Source organism: Suncus etruscus, chromosome 19 (assembly GCF_024139225.1).
Source record: "Suncus etruscus isolate mSunEtr1 chromosome 19, mSunEtr1.pri.cur, whole genome shotgun sequence".
Classification (NCBI taxonomy): Eukaryota; Metazoa; Chordata; class Mammalia; order Eulipotyphla; family Soricidae; genus Suncus; species Suncus etruscus.
In genome coordinates, this window is record NC_064866.1 from 8,993,870 (window position 1) to 9,016,774 (window position 22,905).

Genomic DNA, 22,905 nt, shown 5'->3' on the forward strand with positions numbered 1-22,905 from the left:
TAACAGTTAACTTATAACAGAATTAAATGTGCAGGGGCTGGAGCAATAGTACAGCAGGTAGAATGTTACCTGGCACATGTGGACACCTTAAATCAGTGGTCCTCAAACTATGGCCCGCTGGCCACATATTGTATTTGTATCTGTTTTGTTTCTTCATTGCAAAATAAGATCTATGCAGTGTGCATAAGAATTCGTTCCTAAGTTTTGTTTCTACTAGAGTCAGACCCTCCAGTGGTCTGAGGGACAGTGAACTGGCCCCCTGTTTAAAAAGTTTGAGGACCCCTGCCTTAGATGGTCTCTTGAGCCAGTTAGATTCCTGAAGTGCAGAGCCAAGAGTAAGTTCTGAGCATGGTGCCAGGAGTAGCCCAAAAATGAAAACAAACAAAAAAAAAAAAACTGTCCAAATAAATGCCAATGGAGTGATATTTGCCATGAGTACATCAGGGACCTTTAAGATGGGTAAGGCAAGAAGAATTTGCATTAGGTTTGAGAGACAAGTTGGGATCAAAGGAGAAGAATTCATGGGAATTCATAGCCAACATCACTGAGAGTGACTCCAGCCTCTTAGGCCCCCATGGGATACCTATTAAGCATTTTATTTAAAGAAGAAAAAAAAAACAATGCTGGACAGACTTCCACCGATCTAAGTAAATGTGATGTCAGTATCTTAACCATTAGTGTAGCTAAAAATTAAAATTGGCTAAGAGTCAATTCAAGAATGTTGAGTATGGAGGAAGGGAACACTCCCTATATAAACATTCTCGAATCTATTTTTTAACCTAAGCTAAATAGCTCAGATGCAAGAAATGACCTATTTTTGTGTATGTGTGGCTCAATTAAGTGTCTCTCTCTTTTATTTTTTTTTTTTTTTTTGCTTTTTGGTTTTTGGGTCACACCTGGCAGCACTCAGGGGTTATTCCTGGCTCTGATCTCAGGAATCACTCCTGGCAGGCTCAGGGACCATACAGGATGCCAGGAATCAAACCTCCATCTGTCTTGGGTTGGCCACGTGCAAGGTGAATGCTCTACCTCTGTGCTATTTCTCCAGCCCTTTTATTTAGTCTTTTAACTGACTTATAGAAACCTGGTTCAAACTGTCTTTGGGCAGGGGATTGAGAGCTCGCAAACACTGCTCAGGGGGGCTGGTTGCCCCATGAGTACTACTCAGCCAACCAGGCTGGTGGCTTAGAGTGAGAGCCTGAGTACATGGGGGTGCTGCTCTCTGGAACGAATGTGCCAGGGATTACCTAAGTCATTCCAGAGACGCTTAGGTAGCTTCTGAACTGCACCCAACTGGCAGTGTTAGGGGGACCATTTGGTGCCACAGAGAGAACGCAGGTTGGCCATATGCAGGATATGCACCTTAATGCTGCACTGTCTGTCTGGCCCTTGACGTAAACTCTGTCTTAAGTAAAACAGAAACATTTGGGCCAGGAGGTACTAAGTCCAGGACTGGTGTTGGTCTCAAGAAAACAAATGATCTGGCATCTAGTCAACAAACTCTGAGCTCTGCCCTTCTTAGGCTGCATTTTTGAGAAGACCTCTGGACAGGACAGAATGGCTTCCCAAAGCTCCAGGCCCATTACCCTAAATACCTGGTCATGAACCCAATGCTGTGAACTTCACTCTCACTCATCAATTTTGGAACCCAGGGCCATTACCAAACTAGTCCTCGTGGCTAGCTCCCAGAACTGGCTATTTGACTGATACCTGGGCTTTATACCTGCCTCGGAACTTGAGGGAAGTTTATCATCTCAGACCACAGTGGCTTGAAGTCACTTTCCTGATAAAGAAGAGGATATGGGCTGGACAGATAGCATGGAGGTAAGGCATTTGCCTTGCATACAGAAGGTCAGTGGTTTGAATACCGGCATTCCATATGGTCCCCTGAGCCTGCTAGGAGTGATTTCTGAGCATAGAGCCAGGAGTAACTCCTGAGCATTGCCAGGTGTGACCCAAAAATTACTCCCCCCCCAAAAAAAAAAAAAGAGGATATGAGTTCTGGACCAGCATATCAATCATTTATAAAGTAGAACCTGCTTCCGTGTTTGCTGTTGGGTCTGGGAAACTGGTGTGGGTTTGTCAGCCTCCATCTCTACATCCCTAGCTACCCTTCTCACAGCTTTGGGGCAGGCAGTGAAGATGATCTTGGCCAGTGCTACATGTTATGGAAAGTAGAGTCCCCTAGAACCTGAGCTTAAGACAAAGGAAGGACCAGAGGATGAAACCAGGGGCCTAGGCAATCCTCTCTACTAGGTCTTCCTTCCTGATGGCACACAGACAGAACTCTGGATTTGTTTCTTGTGTTTCAGTGGCTCTGGATGGTGGCAGTAGTATAAATTCCTTTAAAAATCAGTGTGTTTTCCTTGTATTCTAAATAGAAAGTGCAGTGTACACATTCACAGAAATTGATTGTTAATTTCTTATTAAGTTTCCAGGAAGGAAGGAAGGAAGGAAGGAAGGAAGGAAGGAAGGAAGGAAGGAAGGAAGGAAGGAAGGAAGGAAGGAAGGAAGGAAGGAAGGAAGGAAGGAAGGAAGGAAGGAAGGAAGGAAGGAAGGAAGGGGGAGAGAAGGGAAGATGGAAGGAAGGAGGGAGGGGGAGGATGGAAAGGAGGAGGGAGGTAGGGAAGGTAAGAAAGAAGGGAGAGAGGGAAGGAATGAGAGGGAAGGCAGGGAGGGAGGAAGGAAGGAGGAAAGAAAGGATGGAGGAAGAATAATCCATCCATTAAACTCCTATATCCCCTTGTGAAACCGTGATGGGAAACAGCCTTGGCACATTCAAGGGCTCTTAAAAAAAAAACACACACAGCTTCTTGACCCAGAGTCCCATGTTGGAAATGGACCACAAAGACATGTGGTTTCGCCCCCAGTCCTAGGCAGATGTCAGCCAAGATCAGTGAAGGAAATCCTTTTCCTTGAGGTTTCCTTGGTTCTTCCTGTGATTAAGATCAGACTTGATTTATCTCACCCCAAGAGGAGAGTGTGGAGAGGACCCTGCTGTGAGGACATTTGGGAATGAAGACAGGAAACCTGGGCCTTTCTCAAAAAAGTCCTGCCTTTGCAAACTGAGCCAGTGTCTGGCCAGTGTGTGGCCCATGATGGCTGAGGGTGCAAAGAGAACCTGGCAAACTTACACTGACTCTATGCTCTGTTGATAGGCCAAGGTTCTGTGACACCCCCCCCCCCAAGTCTCCCAAATCATACCATCTGCTCCCTGCAACTTCCTGTTAACAACAGGGCTTGGGGAAAGCCTCTGAGACAGAAGGGCACTTGGCTGTTCTTTCTAGGAGTACAATGGGGGTGACCCCGCATTGGGGAGTCAGAAGGAAGCCCATGAAATCATGTCTGTGAGCACGGGACATGAGTAGGTTTCTCCAGGCGAGTGTTGCCGACACAAACAACAGCGCTTGGCTGGCGAGGACCCTTGGCAGAGCTAGACTGAACCTTCCTGGGCGCTCATTTTGGGGAACCTGGCAGGACCTGCAATTAGAAGGTTCTGTGGAAGGAACATATTCCAGGGCTGAACAGTAATGAAGTTCTGGCTGGCCTTTTTCAAAGTATTGACTCTCTCTGGTGCTGAGTTTGTTTTTTTGCCTTCTTACTTTTTAGTTGTATCTTTGAGTCAAAACTGCAGAACTCAAAGGTGGTGTTACTGGCATGGCAGAAATCATTTTTTCCAGAACTTTTTCTGTGGGAGGGAGATTAGGGGGTTATACCTAGGATTTCTCAGGGTTTCCTCCTGGATCTGTACTTAAGGATCAATCCTGACATTTTTTTTGGGGGGGGCCACACCCGGCAGTGCTCAGGGGTTCCTCCTGGCTGTCTGCTCAGAAATAGCTCCTGGCAGGCACGGGGGACCCTATGGGACACCAGGATTCGAACCAACCACCTTTGGTCCTGGATCGGCTGCTTGCAAGGCAAACGCCGCTGTGCTATCTCTCCGGGCCCAATCCTGACAGTCTTGAAGAATGATATGGGTTGCTGGGGATCAAACCCAGGTTGGCAGCAGGCAAGACAAGTGTTCTACCCTCTGAATTACCGCTTTCTAGCCCCCTCTCCATCATATTGCGACAAGAAGTTGACAAACAATCACACTGAGATCAAAGATTAGTTTTCTCAATGCAGACATGGGCATCCTAGAGTAACAGGAAAACCCAGAAGTCATCCATTGAAGCCTTAGGGCATTTTTCTAAAAGAAAGAGAAAAGGAACCTTTCTGGAATGGATTAATTACCGTATATACTCGAGTATAAACTGACCCAAGTATAAGCCAACCTTCCTAATTTTACTCTAAAAACTGGGGAAACGTAGTGACTCGAGTATAAGTCAAGGTGGAAAATGCAGCAGCCACTGGTAAATTTTCAAAAATAAATATATATAGTGCTCGCTTCGGCAGCACATATACTAAAATTGGAACGATACAGAGAAGATTAGCATGGCCCCTGCGCAAGGATGACACGCAAATTCGTGAAGTGTTCCATATTTAAAAGAAAAAAGAAAAATGATAAATATATATGCCCAAAACAATGACAGTAATTGAGGAATCAGTAAATAAATAAATACATGATTACATTTACAATACAGGATTGTTTGATACACTGTACACCATAACATACCACATTAACCCATAGTATTCAAGGGCAACTTTAATAAAGTGAATAAACCATTTAAGACGGTCAGCATTGCAAATAAATGGTTAAAAATCCTGAATCCTTTTACTCCAAAACCCCTGATTAGAAGGATTCAAGATTTATAAACATTTATTTACACGACTTTACTGCCTTAAATGGGTTTTCCACTTAATTAAATGTGCCATTGAATATTATGGGTCAGATAACTCAGAGGTATCCAGTTCAGTTCAGCCGCCTACCTCTTCAGCTCAGTAGCGACTTGGCGACTGAGCTGAAGCACTGGGGGGGGGGGGGGGGGGGGGGGGGTTTCCAGCAGATGGCAGAAGACAACTGGAGACTAGGCGCATTGGATTCGGTGTGTGCGCACCGAATCAAATAACCAGTATGACCCAAGTATAAGCCGAGTTTGGGTTTTTCAGCACATATTTTGTGCCAGAAAAAAACTCGGCTTATACTCGAACTTGAGTCTATATGGTACATAATTAGCAAGTTGTTAGCTGAGTCATCATTTTTCTTTTTTTTTTTTTTTTTTTTTTTTTTTTTTTTTTTTTTTTTTTTTTTTTTTTTTGTGGTTTTTGGGTCACACCCGGCAGTGCTCAGGGGTTATTCCTGGCTCCAGGCTCAGAAATTGCTCCTGGCAGGCACGGGAGGACCATATATGGGACGCCGGGATTCGAACCGATGACCTCCTGCATGAGAGGCAAACGCCTTACCTCCATGCTATCTCTCCGGCCCCTGAGTCATCATTTTTCTAAGCACTGCTGCTATAGTTGCAAACTGCATGGTTCAGGGGTGTTAAAGTGGGGCTGGCGTAGTGGATCTGTGTCCAATTCAGTTTTCCCCTCACTAGCTTTGCATTTCTCTTGTGTCAATTCTTTCAGTGACGAGCTATGAGTCCAGTTTTCACAAAACCAACCTTGCTGCAGATTTCTGGGCTATGCCTGTTGTGTAGAGCCCTTGGTCCACAGTAGCTGTCGCTGTCATTAGTGCTTTACTGAGGATGGGCTGAGAAAGACGTCAGTCTTCCCCTGGAGAATGGGAGCAGGAAAGAACCACACAGTGAGATGAGAGAATGAGCACTGAGGCTTTGCAGGCTGCAGGTGGCCATGATGGTGCCTGCCATGTACTTGGCACAGACACTGCAAAGAGCAGCTGCTATGCAGAGCAGACGCTGCCTGGCACAGAAGCGACATAGCACAGACACTACACAGAGCAGATTGCATAGCACAGATGTTACACAGAGCACACTGCTGCTGTACAGTACAGAGTTTACACACCTGAGAGCAGCTACTCTTGTTGCTGGCTCTATGATTCTGTGACCAGTGTAGCCCTTAAAGTATAGTTGACAACTCTTCCGTGCCCATAACTCTAGCTTATTTGTCCAGAACTCAGCTCCTTATGAAATCCCATATTATTAATATTCTAGGTCATATGCAGCCAAGGAAATCTGGGAGGAAGAGTCACACCATCACAGAAAAATTATTGGATGTAGGGATGGGTTTGGGCCATATTTGGTGGTAGGAACAGGACTTGCTCCTCGCTCTGTGCTTCAGGAATCACACCTAGTTGAGCTATGGGGCCCATATTGGGTGCCAGGGATATCCCCTGAGTTAGCCATGTGCAAGAAAAGTGCCTTATCCCTTATATTCTCTCTAGGCCCAGAAAAAGATATTCTTAGGTAAAAAATGATCATTAGGTGGGCCAATAAAACCATCTACTGCCAGAGAGCCCCTGGAATTGATATCCAATCTCAAAGGAAGTAAACATTTTTTGTTTGTTTTTTAAATCTTTATTTAAGCACCATGATTACAAGCATGATTGTAGTTGGGTTTCAGTCATAAACAGACCACCCCCCTGACCAGTGCCACATTCCCACCACCAGTGACCCCCATCTCCCTCCTCCCCAACCCCTGCCTGTATTCAAGACAGGCATTCTACTTCTCTCACTCATTAACATTGTCATGGTATTGTGAGTGGAAGCAAACATTTTTAGATGAATTGATGCAGACAAGGCTTCTAAATTTCTGCCTTATCCATGGCTGTCGCAATAAAGTGATTGGCCTAAAATAAGAGACTCTGACCTAAGAACATTAGAGTATCAGTTTAGAGTACTCATCACTGAGAGATCACTGGCATTACAAGGGCCCCACTTAGTAATCAAAATACAACTTCAAAGTGTTTTTTCTCTTTGTTATATTAGGGGTGTTGGACTCAAGAACCCTGGAAAGCTTGGATATAGGTCAGACATTTCCTATATGGGCTCGCTGAGAGAACATGAGGACTCTAAGAAACTCTCTGGGAAGGAAATGTAGCTATCATTTCATTGATCCCTTCAATTACTTTGGGGGGAGGCAGATAAGAGAAGTGAGGAATCCTTAGAGGTCATGGATGGCTTTAGGAGAGCAGGAGAGAATTATAACCCAACTTAGAACTAACTTCAATGGGGCCAAGAAATTTGGTGGCTTGTCAGATTCCTTGTGTTTCCCTTAATATCTACACAGTGTTCTTACGGTCCTGGTCACAAGGCTCAAAGACATGCAAACAGGTTTGCTGAGAGAAGCTTTAGGGGTTGTAGCTTCTAGAGCAGTTTTGGGTGTTTTGCTTTGAACCCTAGAACTCTGATCTAAACAAAGGGAATCTAAATCCAGAGCAGTAGCACAGGGGTGAGACGCTTGCTTGCCTTGCATGAGGCCAACCCAGGTTTAAACCTTAGCGTCTGTATGATCCTCTGAGCCCACCAGGAATGATAACCAAGTACAGAGCCAGGAGTTACTGCTCTGCATAGCAGAGCCAAAAAAACAAGGTCAAAACAAAACCAAAAGAAAAGGAATCTTGTCTGAATGAACAGATTTTCTTGGAAAATGTTCTTGTACTCCATAGCTTCTGGTTGCTATCTATAGCTTAGCTTCCTTGAACACTCTCCTGAACCCCAGTCCCTCTGCACCCCCTTTTTCATATTTATGTGGACACATCTTCACTGCTGCATTTGACATCAACCCCACCATGACTCAGTAGGTATTTACTGAGATGTATTCACATGGATCCCCTCAGCAAAGCCGGATGATCTCATCCAACTCACCTGGAAGGTCAGATTTGATGAGCAACTTCTTTATCCCCTGCCCACAAAACACTGATGCAAAGTCCTGCCCCGTACTGGCATCTTTTAGGTAGGATGTTTGGGGCCTGGTCAATCTACAGAGAAAAATGAATTGGAGAGGCCGGAGGGATAGCACAGTGATAGGAGGAGGAGGAGAAAGAGGAGAAGAAAGGAGGAGGAAGAGGAGGAGGAAGAAGAACAGAAGAAGAAGAAGAAGAAGAAGAAGAAGAAGAAGAACAGAAGAAGAAGAGAAGAAGAAGAAGAAGAAGAAGAAGAAGAAGAACAGAAGAAGAAGAAAAGAAGAAGAAGAAGAAGAAGAAGAAGAAGAAGAAGAAGAAGAAGAAGAAGAAGGAGAAGGAGAAGGAGAAGGAGAAGGAGAAGGAGAAGGAGAAGGAGAAGGAGAAGGAGAAGAAGAAGAAGAAGAAGAAGAAGAAGAAGAAGAAGAAGAAGAAGAAGAAGAAGAAGAAGAAGAAGAAGAAGAAGAAGAAGAAGAAGAAGAAGAAGAAATTTAAACAATAAGATGTTTAGATCAAGGAGCCAACAATAGTATTTTTAATACTACTTTTCCTTTTTCTCATAACGACATCTACTCCTTGTGAAATGATTCTTTTAAAGCAAAGGCAAAGGGAGGAAGTAGCCTGGTTGACTGACCAGAAAGGACCTGCCCTATTCAAGAGGCAGGTCTGTGACCGCCACCTGCAGGCCCGGAGAAGAAAATGCAGAAAGGGAACTCTTCTGCTCCAGCTGCCATAGGTCGAGGAGCAGGTACCTGCTCACAAATCAGCAACAGCACCCCAAAGGGTCACAGAGGCCCCCAACACCCACGCAGGTCAGGCTACCAGCTCCCCACCCGCTCTGTGACTCATAGGAATAACAGATCAAATGTCCAACCGTGGCTATTAGTTCTAAGACAAGTGCCAGGAATGTATTGTGTTCTGACTTATCTCAGGATCATAAAGGAAATAAGAAAAGGCTTGGCTTGATTCTTTTTGAACAAGTACATTTTTCCCTTTTCCTTCTCTGCTCTGGGGCTTGCCTGGGGGAAATCAGTAAAATCCCTGAGTTCAGACTGAGTGGTTGGAACAGGATAGGGTGGTGGCCAGAAGTGTTTTTGTTTGGGGGAGAAATACGTTTTGTCCCAGCTCGGGGACCTTGAATAAATTGCTTCACTTTTGACTGCCCAATTCCTGTGCCTAAAATAATGGATATTATGATGGCCTCTTGTGAATGAAACTCTGGGTTCTTAGAGCAGGAACACAGTAAAAATAGTTGGTGTTATTATCTTCATAAATTATATTCTTTTATTAAACAAAAAAATGTTATGGGGATGGAGAAAAGGAGATGATACATACCAGGCTGTACTCAAGGGACATTCCTGGTTCTGTGTTCAGGGATTGCTCCTGATAGTGCGCAGGCACCAAAAGCAATGCCAGGGGTGGACAGAGTTAGTGGCATGAAAGGCAAGCGCCTTAACCACTGTGTTCTCTCTCCGGCCCTCCAATTATTCTCTGTATCCCCTCCCCTCATGAACTATTCTCTGAAAGACAAGCTCCCTAGTCCAATGTTAGGATATTGTTCTAAGGTTTGTGATTTACTGGAAACCCTCTTGGCTAATTGCTGTGGTGTTTGCTTGAAAACATCTAGTGCTATTAAATCATAAATTTAAAACAAAAATTTGTGCACCCACCCAATCAGTTTTAAGACCCCATGTGGAGTCACAGCCCAAAATGAAGGAATAGTACTGGAGCAATAATACAAAGAGTGGGCAGGGCCTTGCAAGTGGCTGGCCAGGTTTAATCCTCAGCAGTTCTTATGGTTTCCTGAGCTTGCCAGGAAAAAAAAAATTTTTTTGTTTGTTTTGTTTTGGGATCATATACAGTTGCACTCTGGTGTTACTCCATGCTCTGCACTCAGAAATTACCCCCTGGCTGGCTCGGGGGACCACAGGGGATGCCAGGATTTGAACCACCATCGATCCTGGATCAGCTGCGTGCAAGGCAAATACCCTACCACTGTGCTATCTCTCTGGTCCCTCTAGGAGAAATTCTTGAGTGCAGAGCCAATGTGTCTTGAACATCACCAGGTGTGTCCCTGCCCTGTCACCAAGTAACAACAACAAAAAATAACCAAAACAAAACCAAATAAGAAACAACTTTGGGCTCTGTGTGTGTGTGTGTGTGTGTGTGTGTGTGTGAGAGAGAGAGAGAGAGAGAGAGAGAGAGAGAGAGAGAGAGAGAGAGAGAGAGAGTACACATACATTTGCAAAGAGAAATGGGGAAGCATGAGCTATGGGGGGTCATGACGAAGAATATGTACCTCTCTAAGCTACCACTCTCTTTGCTCTCGCTGCATCCCTACTCCAGTGTGGGTTGGGGTGCTTAATGTATCAGTGGCTTTCTGTCTCTCCCCACAGGGCTCTACGTGCTGGTTGGAGCCGGGGCCCTGATGATGGCAGTGGGGCTCTTCGGCTGCTGTGGGGCCATGAGGGAGTCCCAATGTGTGCTTGGATCCGTAAGTTGGGGACCAGGGATCAGGACCAGAGAATGGGTCTTTCTCTTATCTGTCCCATAATGACAAAAGAAACTTTAATATTTCCCAAGGAATATTTCACCAGAAGGCCCCACTGGATATCTTCCCTCTGCGTGCATCACTGTAGAGCTAGTTTGTAACTCTCTCTCTCTCTTTCTCCCCTGTTCTCTCTTTCCCTTCCTCTCTCATTCTCTCTTTCAATCTTTCTCCTTATTTCTCTTTCTCTCTTTATCCACTGATCTGTCTCTGAGCTTCTGTGCATGTCTTTCCTCTTCTCACCCTCTCTCTCCCTGTCTCTGTTTTTCTGTGTCTGTCTTTGTAATTGTGTCCGTCTCTATCTCTCTCTTCCTCAAATCCTATCTGTGACTGCATTTGTTTGATCAGAGCAAACCCTGTTCAGCAAGATACCACCTCTCATTCCCTCCTCTCTCACCTCCTCAGAGAAGCCTTCCAGGCTAGAAGACTTAGGTCATACTTTCCCTAGCTCAGGGCTCACCCCACTTCCTCTTTGTTGGCATTTTTGATAGCTTTGTATTCTCTGAAAACATATGCTCAAAGAGCAGCTTTTAAATGCCCTGAGTTATTTGCTTTCTTCACTGTTTGACTTTGTCTCCAATTAGTTTTCATTTGAGGTTCTTGATAGCAAGAACATTGAAATCTTATCTTATGTATTATCACCCGGCACTAAGGACTAGTGCAGATAGCTAGTCATATATATTGTCATATAATGATTTCAAATGACATTAGATTTTTAGAGGCTAAGTTTATTGAAGCAGTATTAAATTTATTCCATTGGTGTCTTCTCTCCTCCAGTTTTTCACCTGCCTCCTAGTGATATTTGCTGCTGAAGTAACCACTGGGGTATTTGCCTTTATAGGCAAGGATGTAGTAAGTAATAATTACTTATGATTTTTGTGCGATGGTCGAAGTGTTTTCTTTATGTAAACAGAGAGTTTACAGACTGTTGGTACCCATATGATGTAATAGCAAATCTAACCACAGTTGTCCTTGATGCAGAATTTCCTAACCTAGGAAATGGAACTGAGCATTTATGAGCAGGAGTGCTGTTTCCTTATTTGCAAGAGTCAATTATTGTAAAAGAAAAGGATTTTATTTTTAATTAAAATGGAGGGTTTTTTTCTGGAGGAGCCACACATGCTCAGGGATTACTCCTCTCTATGCACTCATATGGGGGACCATATGGGACCCTGGGGGATCAAACCACAGTCTGTCCATCCTGGGTCAGCTGCATGCAAGGCAAACACACTACTGCTATGCCATCGCTCCAGCCCCCAAAACAGGTTTTATTTGGAAATTCTGAGAAAGGTGAGATCAGATAAGAAAGGGAGAATAACATGCTCCAGAGAGAAGGAGGGCTTCACCAAAGGTGAAGAGAGTCCTGCTATAACATAGCATGAAAGTAGGAGGGTACATATCTCAAGAGGGCGATGTTCATATGATGTTCATATATGTCAAGAGGACATGTTCATATGAGGACCATGTTCATGGGCCCAGGGAGCATATGTGCCCAGAAAAGGATTTTATTTTCTCCATTTGTAGTGGCATCAGGATTTAACAATACACAAGAGAAACAGTTATGGGAAAGAATGGTACGTTCTAATCTATATGGGACCCTCATTTGTCCTTGTGACTTGTCAGGTATTCTGGTGATACTAGCTTTTTTGTTTTGTTTGGCTTTCATTTGTGGCCACATCTGACATTGGCCAAGGCTTACTCCTGGCTCTGCATTTAGGCCTTACTCCTCATGATGCTCTGAGGACCAAATGGAGTGCTGCAGATCGAACTCAGGTTGACTTCATGCAAGGCAAAAGTACTGTTACTCTAGTCTCAATACCACTTTCTTTGACTTGTTTTGTGGCTGCAGGCATTCAGAGTAGCTTATCAGAAGAACCCAGAGAATGGAGCCTTTTGTTTTGTTTTGGGGCCACACCTGGTGATGCTCAGGGGTTATTCCTGGCTATGTGCTCAGACATCACTCCTGGCTTGAGGGACCATATGGGACACCAGGGGATTGAGCCAAGGTCCATCCTAAGTTAGTGCATGCAAGGCAGACACCCTACCACTTGTGCCACCGCTCTGGCCCCGAGAATGGAGGTTTTTAGAAGAACAGTGAAAAGAAAAAGAACAAAGACTTGAAGCTTTTTCTTTTTGGGGGGTAGAGCACAACCCCCAGTAGTCAGGGGTTACTCCTGGCTCTTAGCTCAGAAATCACTCCTGGCAGGCTCGGGGAACTATATGGAATGCTAGGAATTAAACACAGGTCAGCTATATGCAATCACTGTGATATCACTCTGGCCTCAAAATAATGGAATCTGGAGTCACATGATTTTGTATGTGTCGTTTATCTTGTGTCAATGAACTTATTTTAGATTTTCTAAAATAGTAAACATGTAGAGACAGGCATATGTCTCAGTGACAGAGCACGTGTCTCATATAGGTGAGACCTTGATTTCAATCTCTAGTATAACAAAATAATAAAATAGCTCTGAGCACAGACAAAACTATAAATATCGATAGCTAGAGGTGTAGTAAACACATAGCCTAAGTCATATCACCTTCTGTGGAACATTTCTGAAGTAGTTGCTTATATTAGTAAAATATAAATTTACAACTTCTTACAACCTCTGTGAGTTTGTGACTCCATGTATTTCTACTAGGAAAAAGAATTTTTATGTTTAATATGCTATTTAAATGCAAAAACAATTCTTCTTAGGGCCAGAACAATAGTACAGTGGGTAGGGCTCTTGCCTTGTGCACTGCTGACCCAGGTTTGATCGCTTGCTTCATACATAGTCCCCCAAGTCCTACCAAGAGTGAGCCCTGAGCACAGAGCCAGGAATAAGCCCAAATTACCACTAGGTACAGCCAAATAGTCCCCCAAACAAAACAATACCCTGACTTGGCTGTGTATCAGAAGTTCTGGGGCCCAAATGATGGGCTATTAAAATCATTCTCACTGGGCTGGAGAGATAGCATGGAGATAAGGCATTTGCCTTTCATGCAGAAGGTCATTGGTTCGAATCCCAGCATCCCATATGGTCCCCCAAGCCTGCCAGGAGCGATTTCTGAGCATGGAGCCAGGAGTAACCCCTGAGTGCTGTCGGGTGTGACCCAAAAACCAAAACCAAAAAAAAAAAATCATTTTTATTCATGAAAATTATTCTCATTTAGTCTAGCCTTCAGTTCTCAACAGAATTGTAGAATCTCTTCCAAGTGAGACCATTTTTGTTTGTTTGTTTTGGTTTTGGGGCCACACCTGGTGGCGCTCAAGCATTCATTATTCCTGGCTCTGCACTCAGAAATCATTCCCGGCAGGCTCAGGGGACCACATGGGATGTCGGGGCTTGAACCTAGGTCTGCCCCAGATCAACCACATGCAAAGCAAAGGCCCTTCCACTATGCTATCACCCCAGCCCTGAGAAAAAATGTCTTAAAATACAGGGTTGGGAGCAAGGGGAGCAATTTTTGAAGGTTAAGGAAGAGGACAGATTTTTTCCTGGTTAAAAGAGAACATTTAGACGTTCCAACTCACCATCTTCTCGGTATTCCTCATATTTTTGCAGGCTATACGACATGTTCAGACCATGTATGAAGAGGCATATAACAGTTACCTGAAGGACAGAGGAAAGGGAAATGGGACGCTCATAACCTTCCATTCAACAGTAAGTGACCTGCCATCTTCTTTAAAATCTTGCCTTCTAAAGATGCTTGTAGCTGGGGCCGGAGAGATAGCATGGAGGTAAGGCATTGCCTTGCATGCAGAAGAACAGCGGTTCCAATCCCAGCATCCCATATGGTCCCCTGAGCCTGCCTGGAGCGATTTCTGAGCTTAGAGCCAGGAGTAACCCCTGAGCACTGCCGGGTGTGACCCAAAAACCGAAGGAAAAAAAAAAAGATACTTATAACATAGTGGCAAAGCTCATGCAGGTGTAAGGCCCAGGGTTCAATCCTCAGCACTACCACTAAACACATATTTATATATGTGGGAAATTTATATATTATATTTATATAATTGTGGGGAACCAGATTTTCTCTAATTACCTGGACTGAAAATAAGAATAAAATCATTACGGGCCCGGAGAGATAGCTCAGCGGCGTTTGCCTTGCAAGCAGCCGATCCAGGACCAAAGGTGGTTGGTTCGAATCCCGGTGTCCCATATGGTCCCCCGTGCCTGCCAGGAGCTATTTCTGAGCAGACAGCCAGGAGTAAGCCCTGAGCACCGCCGGGTGTGGCCCAAAAACCAAAAAAAAAAAAAAAAAAAAAAAAAAAAAAAAAAAAAAAAAAAAGAATAAAATCATTGAAACCATGGGCCAGAGAGAGAGCACAGCCTTACATGTGGCCGATCCGGAAGGGACCCAGTTCGATTCCCAGCATCCCATACGGTCCTCTAGCCTGCCAGGGGCAATTTCTGAGTGCAAAGCCAGGAGTAATCCTTGAGTGCCACCAGATGTGGCCCAAAAAATCAATCGATCAATCAATAAAGTTTAAAAAAATTATTAAAACCAAAAGACAGTGTCATTTTTCAGCTTCATGGAAACCATAATTTATGTCCGTTATGCTGTATAAACAAAAAGAGAAAGAGGGCTAACATAGGGAGTTCCTAATAAAAGTCAGGATTTGTGTCCCAAGGAGACACAAGAATTTGACCAAGAACCAAGAGAACACAGCCCAAATGAGTATTCTTCTTTCTCTAGGGGCAGCTTCCTGGTGTGACAGAAAACTGGAATTTCCGAGTTTAGAAATGCTCTTTTCTAGAAATGGCAGCACCACAGATCCAAATTTTGTAGACTTTAGCACTCACTTCTCTGCATTTCTCCTCATTCTTTTATGCAATGAAAGTTTGTGAGCCAGCCAAGCTCCCTTTCTCCTGTGGAGTGTGTTGGCCTTCAGGTAGATGGGCCAGGCCAGAGTTGACCTCATGTTTTTAACCACTGTGACCTGAGAATTATTTGAACTCTTGGGCTAAGTATTTTCAGGTAGCCCAGGTCTGGTCTGTCACAGAAATGTCCTAGAAAGTGTAAATTGTTAATCTTGCTCAACTTTTACTGCCCCTGGGATACCAGACAATATACAAACCTCTGTCTCTGAGGAACAAACTTAAGACAAGACAACTGTTTGCTGACCAAACTTCAAGCTCTGGATTACAGTTCCTGTGGTGTATTGTGGCCACTTCTCTCTGTCCCATTTGTTTTTGTTTTGGGGCCACATCTGTGACGCTCAAGGGTTACTCCTGGCTATGCACTCAGAAATCGCTCCTGGTTTGAGGGCTTGTATGGGATGCCAGGGGATTAAGCCATGATCCGTCCTAGGTTAGTGCATGCAAGGCAAATGCCCTACCACCTACACCACTGCTCCCGGCCCCTGACTAGCTAAAGTTTTATGAGAGTCAAGACATTAGCTATTTAATCCAGTCTGAAAGAAAGGAATCTAAAAACTCTAAGCCTGTGTAAAAGTCAAAGTTTCACAATCACTGTCTATTAGTTTCTTTGCCTGGCAAGAGTCACTTCCCATTGTAAAATCCACATGACTCTCGAAATGTTATGTGTTTATTCTTCCAGCACATAGATATGACTCTTCAATCTTTCCAGAAATGGTACTTTGGGTTGCATCGGCAGATGTAACAGAAACGTAGGGACTACTTTGTTTATTTGATACCCCGAGCCCAGCCTGGAAGCCCAACAAGGCAGTTGCTTTGCCCTTCCTTGTGCTAAACGCTCTTTCCTGAATCTAGTTTCAGTGCTGTGGAAAAGAGACTTCTAAGCACGTCCAATCCCTATGCCCAAAGGAGCTGCAAGAATATAAGGTGAGGTTCTCTACTTAGATTACTTCTGTCTGAGAAAAATGGGTCCATGTGGTGGTTAATCTCGAATTTCTCTACTGTAGCACCATGAGGGCCCTGTAACAGCAACATCTCAGTAAGTAATATATGTTGTTATTCTAGGGCTACAAAAATAGTAACTCCCAAAGCAGTGAACACCACCACTGTTTTTATTTTTGCTAATAAATATCTATTTAAGCACCATGATTACAAACATATTTGTAGTTGGGTTTTAGTTATATTAGAAAAAACACAGAACACCCCCTCCTTCACCAGTGCAACATTCCCATCACCAATGCCATCCATTTTCCTCCTCCCACACTCCTTTTTAAAACAATTGTTTTCATTATTTATTTCCATATGTCATTTGACAATAGTATGATATTTTTATACTCGTACCATCATCAGGATGCCTACTTTCACTGATATCCCAAGTCCTTTCCTTTCCCTCTGCGACCCCTTCCCCAGCACCTACAAGGGAATTTTTATCTTACTATTTTGGACTAAAACATTGAGTGTGATGTTACCTGGTCAGTGGCATGTACATAAAGAAGTAACTGTATAGACAGGAAAGATGATAGCTCATAACACAAGGGCCCAGAGGAGAAAAGAGGGAATGAGCCAGCAAAGGTGCTAAATATTTTTTAAACTGATAATTGAGCCCAAGACTCAAGCTTTCTTTATTGCAGTTTGGGTTCTGTGTTTTCATGAAAAGTGGGTAGAAGAGATCAGATCAACTTTATTTGTGGGGGGGTCAGTTTTGTCACACATCTGGTGCTGCTCTGGGGTTACCCCTGGCTCTGGACTCGGGAATTATTGAGTTGTGCTCAGGGAACCATATGGGCTGTAGAGCAGGTCAGCTGGGTACAAGGCAAGCACCCCACCTACTGTACTATCTCTCCAAGCTCCAAAGTCTCTTTGGGTCTAAATTTTAACAGAGAAAAGTGAGGCCCTGGCTTGGACCGTTAGGAGAGAAAAGAATGAGGGTCCTTAATTTCTAGTTTATTTTGCAGGTGAGAAAGAGGAAGGTTGGAAGAACTCCAAAGATTGAAACCATTCCTCGCTCTCAACTCAGGTAGCCACAATCTAGAGCAGCGGTTCTCAAAACTTTTACCACTGTTTTATAAGTGGGAAGGAGTGGAGTAGGGATCTAGATTGTCTCCTCAAGGCAAAGGCCACCATGTCTTATTACCCCATATTCATGATGCCAATATCATGTCTGAAAAAGTAGATCTCAGAATTGAAAAGTGGAGACCGAGAAGAGACCTGAGAACACTGTACAGCATTCCTAGAGCTTCTGAGAAAAGCACAGGAAGCTGGGTAGGGTTCGGTTAAAGGATCCGAAGGCTGAAATTTGCTTCGACACTCTAGACTTCCATGAAATATGAGGAATGAATTGTGATTCCAAGTCATCTCTCCTGCTCCTTCCCCAACCTACCACACACATACATAGGTTCTTGGATCTGCCTTACAGGTCAATAAGGCCACAGTTGAATAGATCAGGATGCATGACAACCAGCCATGGAAGGGAGGGCTGGGGAGGGAATGGTCCTCTAGCTCCCAAATCTTGACTTTCTTTGTCTCATTTGAACTTGTATAGACATTTTGTATAGACATTAGGTTACCTAATACCATAACTACTTTGTCTAGTTAATTGAATCAAGTCTGTAAAAAAAAAATGAATGATCATAGGAAAGCATGGAGTTATTATTATAAAGGTATATTTTTTATTTTCTTGTGCTGCAAGTAAGAAGTAACTCCAAGTTTACAAATACCTTAGAATAGTGTTCTTCAACCAGGTATTATGCCTATGAAGTAGTCATTGGCCTAAAAGAGAAAAATTCAGTAAAATAAGAAGATGCTACATTTTCCCTTCAAACTACACGTTTGCTCTAAATTGGACAATCGATGCTAATATGAAGGAGTGGGTTTAATATGAGCTAAAGCTGGTGAGGATTAGCTCTCACAGAATTATCGGTAGAGGGTTAAGTAGGGTATGATTTTCATGTTGTTATTGCTGATACTTATTTTCCTCCCAAAACAGAACTGCATTGATGAAATCGAGTCTGTAATCAGCGTGAAACTTCAGCTCATTGGAATTGTCGGCATTGGAACTGCAGGTTTCATGGTAAGAATGTTTTTGAATTTACCTCAGAAGCCTGAGTCTGTTGTTTTTCTTCAAGTTTGATAGGAAAGTTTCTTGGGAGAGAGTTCTCTTCAGAGACATAGACCTATGTTGAAAGGACACCTAAGAACAAAGTGAATTAGGTGCCAAAATACCTACCTTGCTTAAAAAAAAGATATGCAATTCAACTTTAACCTAACTTGCTCCTGCATTTATTTGCAATAATTCTTCATTTTTCAGGCCATCATATTGAAAGTTGACAGGTGATTTTTCAATTCTGGGACTCTTCTTACTATCAGAAATAACCAAACAAATTAATCTTAGCCCTCTGATTTGAAAAGTCATTCTACTATCTTTATTAGCAGTATAAGCTTCAGAAGTGCTCTCTTTGGATTCAACTCCTAACTACTACTTAGAAGGCAAAGGATGTCAGAGAGAATCAGCCCATTTCTCCATGGCTCCGTTCCCTCAATTGTAAAATGATGATTTCAATTTCAACCTCCAGATGTCAAGATGATATGACATGATTTGTATAAAGTGCTATTAAAAATAAATCATTTCAAGGGTCTGGAACATAGAGCTTAATAAATGTGTATAACCTGAGTGTTTTCAAAACCAGAATCCAGGAAAAGAAAAGAACAGGAATGTTCCTGAGCACATTCAGCACATTTGCTGGAACATCAGTAGTCATACAATATGGGGGGGGGGGGGAGGAGGAGAAGGAAAGGAGAGGAGAGGAGAGGGGAGGAGAGGTGAGGAGAGGAGAGGAGAGGAGAATGAAAGAAAAGGAAGAGAAGGGAAGGGAAGAAAAGGGGAAGGAAAGGGAAGGGAAAGGAAAGGGAGGGGAGGGGAGGGAAGGGAAGGGGAAAGAAAGGGAAGGGAATGGAATGCAAAAATCAGTAGGGATAAAAGGGATGGTGCAATTAGGGTCTATGAGGCACACAATCAAGGTCTTGCGTGCTCTTTTGAGAGGTGTCTTAAAGTTGAGATGAACAGCTCAGAGTTAGAAGGAACTCTGCTGTCTAGGGAGATAAGATTGAAAGGAAACAAAATGTGAGTCAAAGAGGCCAGTCAACAGGTATTTTCATTGTCCAGGGGCCATGTTCATAGCTGTGCTGACAATACTTCCCCTCCAGCCTGCCTCTTTCTTTTTCTTTCTTTCTTTCTTTCTTTCTTTCTTTCTTTCTTTCTTTCTTTCTTTCTTTCTTTCTTTCTTTCTTTCTTTCTTTCTTCTTTCTTTCTTCCTTCTTTTCTTTTCTTTTTCTTCTTTCTTTCTTTCTTTTTTTTTTTCTTTCTTCTTTCTTTCCTTTCTTCTTTCTTTCTTCTTTTCTTTTCTTTCTTCTTTTTTTTTCTTTTTTCTTTTTCTTCTTTCTTTCTTCTTTGTTTCTCCCTTCCTTCCTTCCTTCCTTCCTTCCTTTCTTCCTTCCTTCCTTTCCTTCTTTCTTTCTTTCTTTCTTTCTTTCTCTCTTTCTTTCTTTCTTTCTTTTTCTCTCTGTCTCTTTCTTTTTCTTTCTTTCTAGCATATTTCCCCTTCTGTGTTAAGAACACAGAAGGGTGTGGCTCAGGGGAATATTTGCTGAAAAACTATTTCCCACTATTGGGGGATCTCTCAGGTCCTTCCCAATGGCATTGGGCCAGACTGATTGCCACACTGTTGGCCCCACCAAAGACAATTCTGAGCTGGAAGAGTTGATCACCATCCATATAATATGGAGCAACCATTGTGAATCGAGGGTTCTGGTGAATGAAGCTCCACCCCTGATTCTGGGTGCTGTAGGATGAGGTTCATTCTGCTCAGCTCCCCTAGAATGAAGCTCGAATAAAGAAAGGGCTGCACACGATCTTGAGTCAGCACCCTAGCTTTGTGTAAGTGCATGTAAGTTCTTTGCACAAATGATCAGTTACCCAATTGTCCATTAGGTGTCTCTCCTGCCACATGTTGGTACTAAGTTCCATCAAAGAAAAAGGCCCGGAGCCTCACTTCCGGCTATTCCTACTGAAGTAGTCTCCCCACCCACTCTCCAAAATAAGTGATGAGTTTTGCCTTTTTATCTTAGCATTTACAGATACTAGTCTGATTTAGAATGGGATTTAAGAAACAGTCAGAGATTCCTGGCCCTGATGTCTTGAAACAAACTCTGGTTGTGATTTGTAAATGTGGCACCCATGGGTTTCATTCCAGTCCTTACACAATGGAAGGGAGAATGATTGAAGACAGAACCTTTTTGGCAGTTTTCTAGTTAAGCCATTTATGTTTCCATTAATTTTTCCAAATATTGCCCTTACCCCAAAGGGTGAGGACTAGTTCTATGAACTGGAGTGATAGTACAGCAAGCAGATAAGGAGGTTGCCTTGTATATGGCTGTACCAGGTTTGATCCCCACCATCCCATATGGTCCCCAAAGCCCCACCAGAAGACACCCCTGAGTGCAGAGCTAGAAGTAAGCCTGATCATTGCTATGACCCCAAAACAAAAACAAACAAATAAATAAAAATAAGGTAGCTAAAAGTTGTTAACTAAATAGCAAATTTTAAAATGCTGTTTATTAAAATGGACCTGTTACACTGGTAGACCAGGGGGCTAAGGGCAGAGGCATGAAATGCATGCTGGGAACTTTGGTGGGAGGAAGGTCAACACTGGTGGTGGGAATGGCCCTAGTTCACTGCCACTATCTGCCTGAAATACAACTATGAAGAACTTGTTTTTTTTTTAATATCTTTATTTAAGCACCATGATTACAAACATATTTGTAGTTGGGTTTCAGTCATAAAAAGAACACCCTCCTTCACCAGTGCAACTTTCCCACCACCAGTGCCCCCCCATCTCCCTCATCCCCCCACTCCTTCCTGTATTCGAGGCAGGCATTCTACTTCTTTCACTCATTAATGTTGTCATGGGAGTTGTTAGTGTAGTTATTTCTCGAACTGCATTCATAGGTCTTTGAGGTGAGCTTCATACTATGAGCCAGTTCTTCCAACCCTCATCTCTATTGTCTCTGGATATTATTACAATAATGTCTTTTATTTTTCCTAAAACCCATAGATACTATGAAGGACTTGTAATTCACAATGGTCTCAATAAAAATATTTTAATGCTTTTTATAACCATAAAATATTATTATCTAACTCGAGTAGAAAGTCAGGTCACTTGCTGACCCTTTTATGCTTTTTTCACAGTGATGTCACTAACAGTGCTTGGTGGTTTGAACCTGTTTCATGTAAAAATAGTAAATGGTTCCTTTTCTTTCAGATCTTGGGCATGATATTTAGCATGGTTCTCTGCTGTGCGATCCGAAACTCGCGAGATGTGATATGAAGCTCCTTCTCCTGAAAACTACAATTTAGTGCTTTCATGCAATGATGTCAGGAGCTGTCTCCCCAGCTCGTCTTCTTAGTCAAAGGACATTAGTCTTGAAAGTAATTTGCTGTTAATTGTATATTTGCACACGTATGTTTGACCCGTTCCTGGTTACCCTGTGAGTGAATGCTGCCTATGGTAATAGAGTACTTTTACATTTGTGGTCTGTATGTTTTGGGTACAAGCATTATATAGAATGCCATTTTTTTTTCTGGAAAAATCCTGCTTCTTGTTATGGAAGAGATAGAACCTATTTAACTCTGGGGATATGTGTAGGGGGAATTTTTTTTTTTTAACTTTGATAAACATAAAATCTTATCCATTTCGAAAGAATGGTAATGGTTAGTTTCTCAGAGTCTAGCCATAGAGAGTGAGATACAAAGAATTTAGGATTCTAGTAAAAAGAAGTAAGCTATGGGAATTGAAGGAAAGAGAGAGAGCATGGTGCAAGGTTAAAATTGAGTGTAGCTGAGTTGACTGTGTCAGAGTACCAGTGTTCACTGGAATATTTTTAATACATCGTCTCCCTTGAATTCCTTACAACACAAAGGACGAAACACATCTATAGAGCCAAGTATTGCATGGAAAAGTTCAATAAATAAGTCATGTCTTCCTAATATTTAATACCAAAAAATAAGAAAACGTTTCCTCTGAGTGGTCTAAGAGACAATCAACGTGAAGTGAATGTTTGTAGGACTAAGATAAGATATTTTAATAGTTTTTTTAAATATATATATTTTGTTCTCAGAGAAAGACATTTAAATATTGCTTTATTACATTTCTCTTCCTGACTCTGCTCTGATTTACACCTACATTCTTCACATCCTTAAAAGGGCTTTTAATCTCAAACTTCTGGGTGTTACTCTAAAGGTAAGAACTAAAGCAAAAGATCTGGCAGCTGCAATGATAAAAAAAAGAGAGAGAGAGAGAGAAAATATTTCTTGGCTGTATGTCTTTGATGTACCTCACAACTTAAGTTTACATATTTTTCTACTTGGGAGATTTTTCTTATTTATTCTCCTAGAGAATTCTTCTTCTGAGATTAAATGCTAAATTTTTACCGTTAAAAGGAATGAAATAAAATCCCACATAATTTAAATATTATCTCATGATTATTTTTGAACAAACCAAATTAAACAAACAAAAGCTTTTTTTTTTTTTTTGGTTTTTGGGTCACACCTGGCAGCGCTCAGGGGCTACTCCTGGCTCTATGCTCAGAAATCGCTCCTGGCAGGCTCGGGGACCATATGGGATGCCAGGATTCGAACCAACAACCTTCTGCATGTAAGGCAAATGCCTTACCTCCATGCTATCTCTCCAGCCCAA

General features: G+C 42.7%; 1 protein-coding gene and 1 non-coding gene across 2 annotated transcripts in view; both read left to right on the forward strand.

The window, feature by feature from the left end:
- The window catches only part of TSPAN2 (tetraspanin 2), a 44,042-nt gene extending 21,884 nt beyond the window's left edge, over positions 1-22,158 (forward strand). The window contains exons 3-8 of the mRNA XM_049765806.1: positions 10,141-10,238; positions 11,070-11,144; positions 13,841-13,939; positions 16,010-16,081; positions 18,141-18,224; positions 21,472-22,158. Of these exons, the coding sequence (XP_049621763.1) occupies positions 10,141-10,238; positions 11,070-11,144; positions 13,841-13,939; positions 16,010-16,081; positions 18,141-18,224; positions 21,472-21,537 (494 nt within the window). The 3' untranslated portion in view covers positions 21,538-22,158. The remainder of the gene's footprint in view (positions 1-10,140; positions 10,239-11,069; positions 11,145-13,840; positions 13,940-16,009; positions 16,082-18,140; positions 18,225-21,471) is intronic.
- On the forward strand, positions 4,380-4,486 carry LOC125997630 (U6 spliceosomal RNA). The gene has a single exon (XR_007491670.1). It is a non-coding gene; the product is annotated as a U6 spliceosomal RNA (small nuclear RNA).
- Positions 22,159-22,905: the final 747 nt, after the last annotated feature.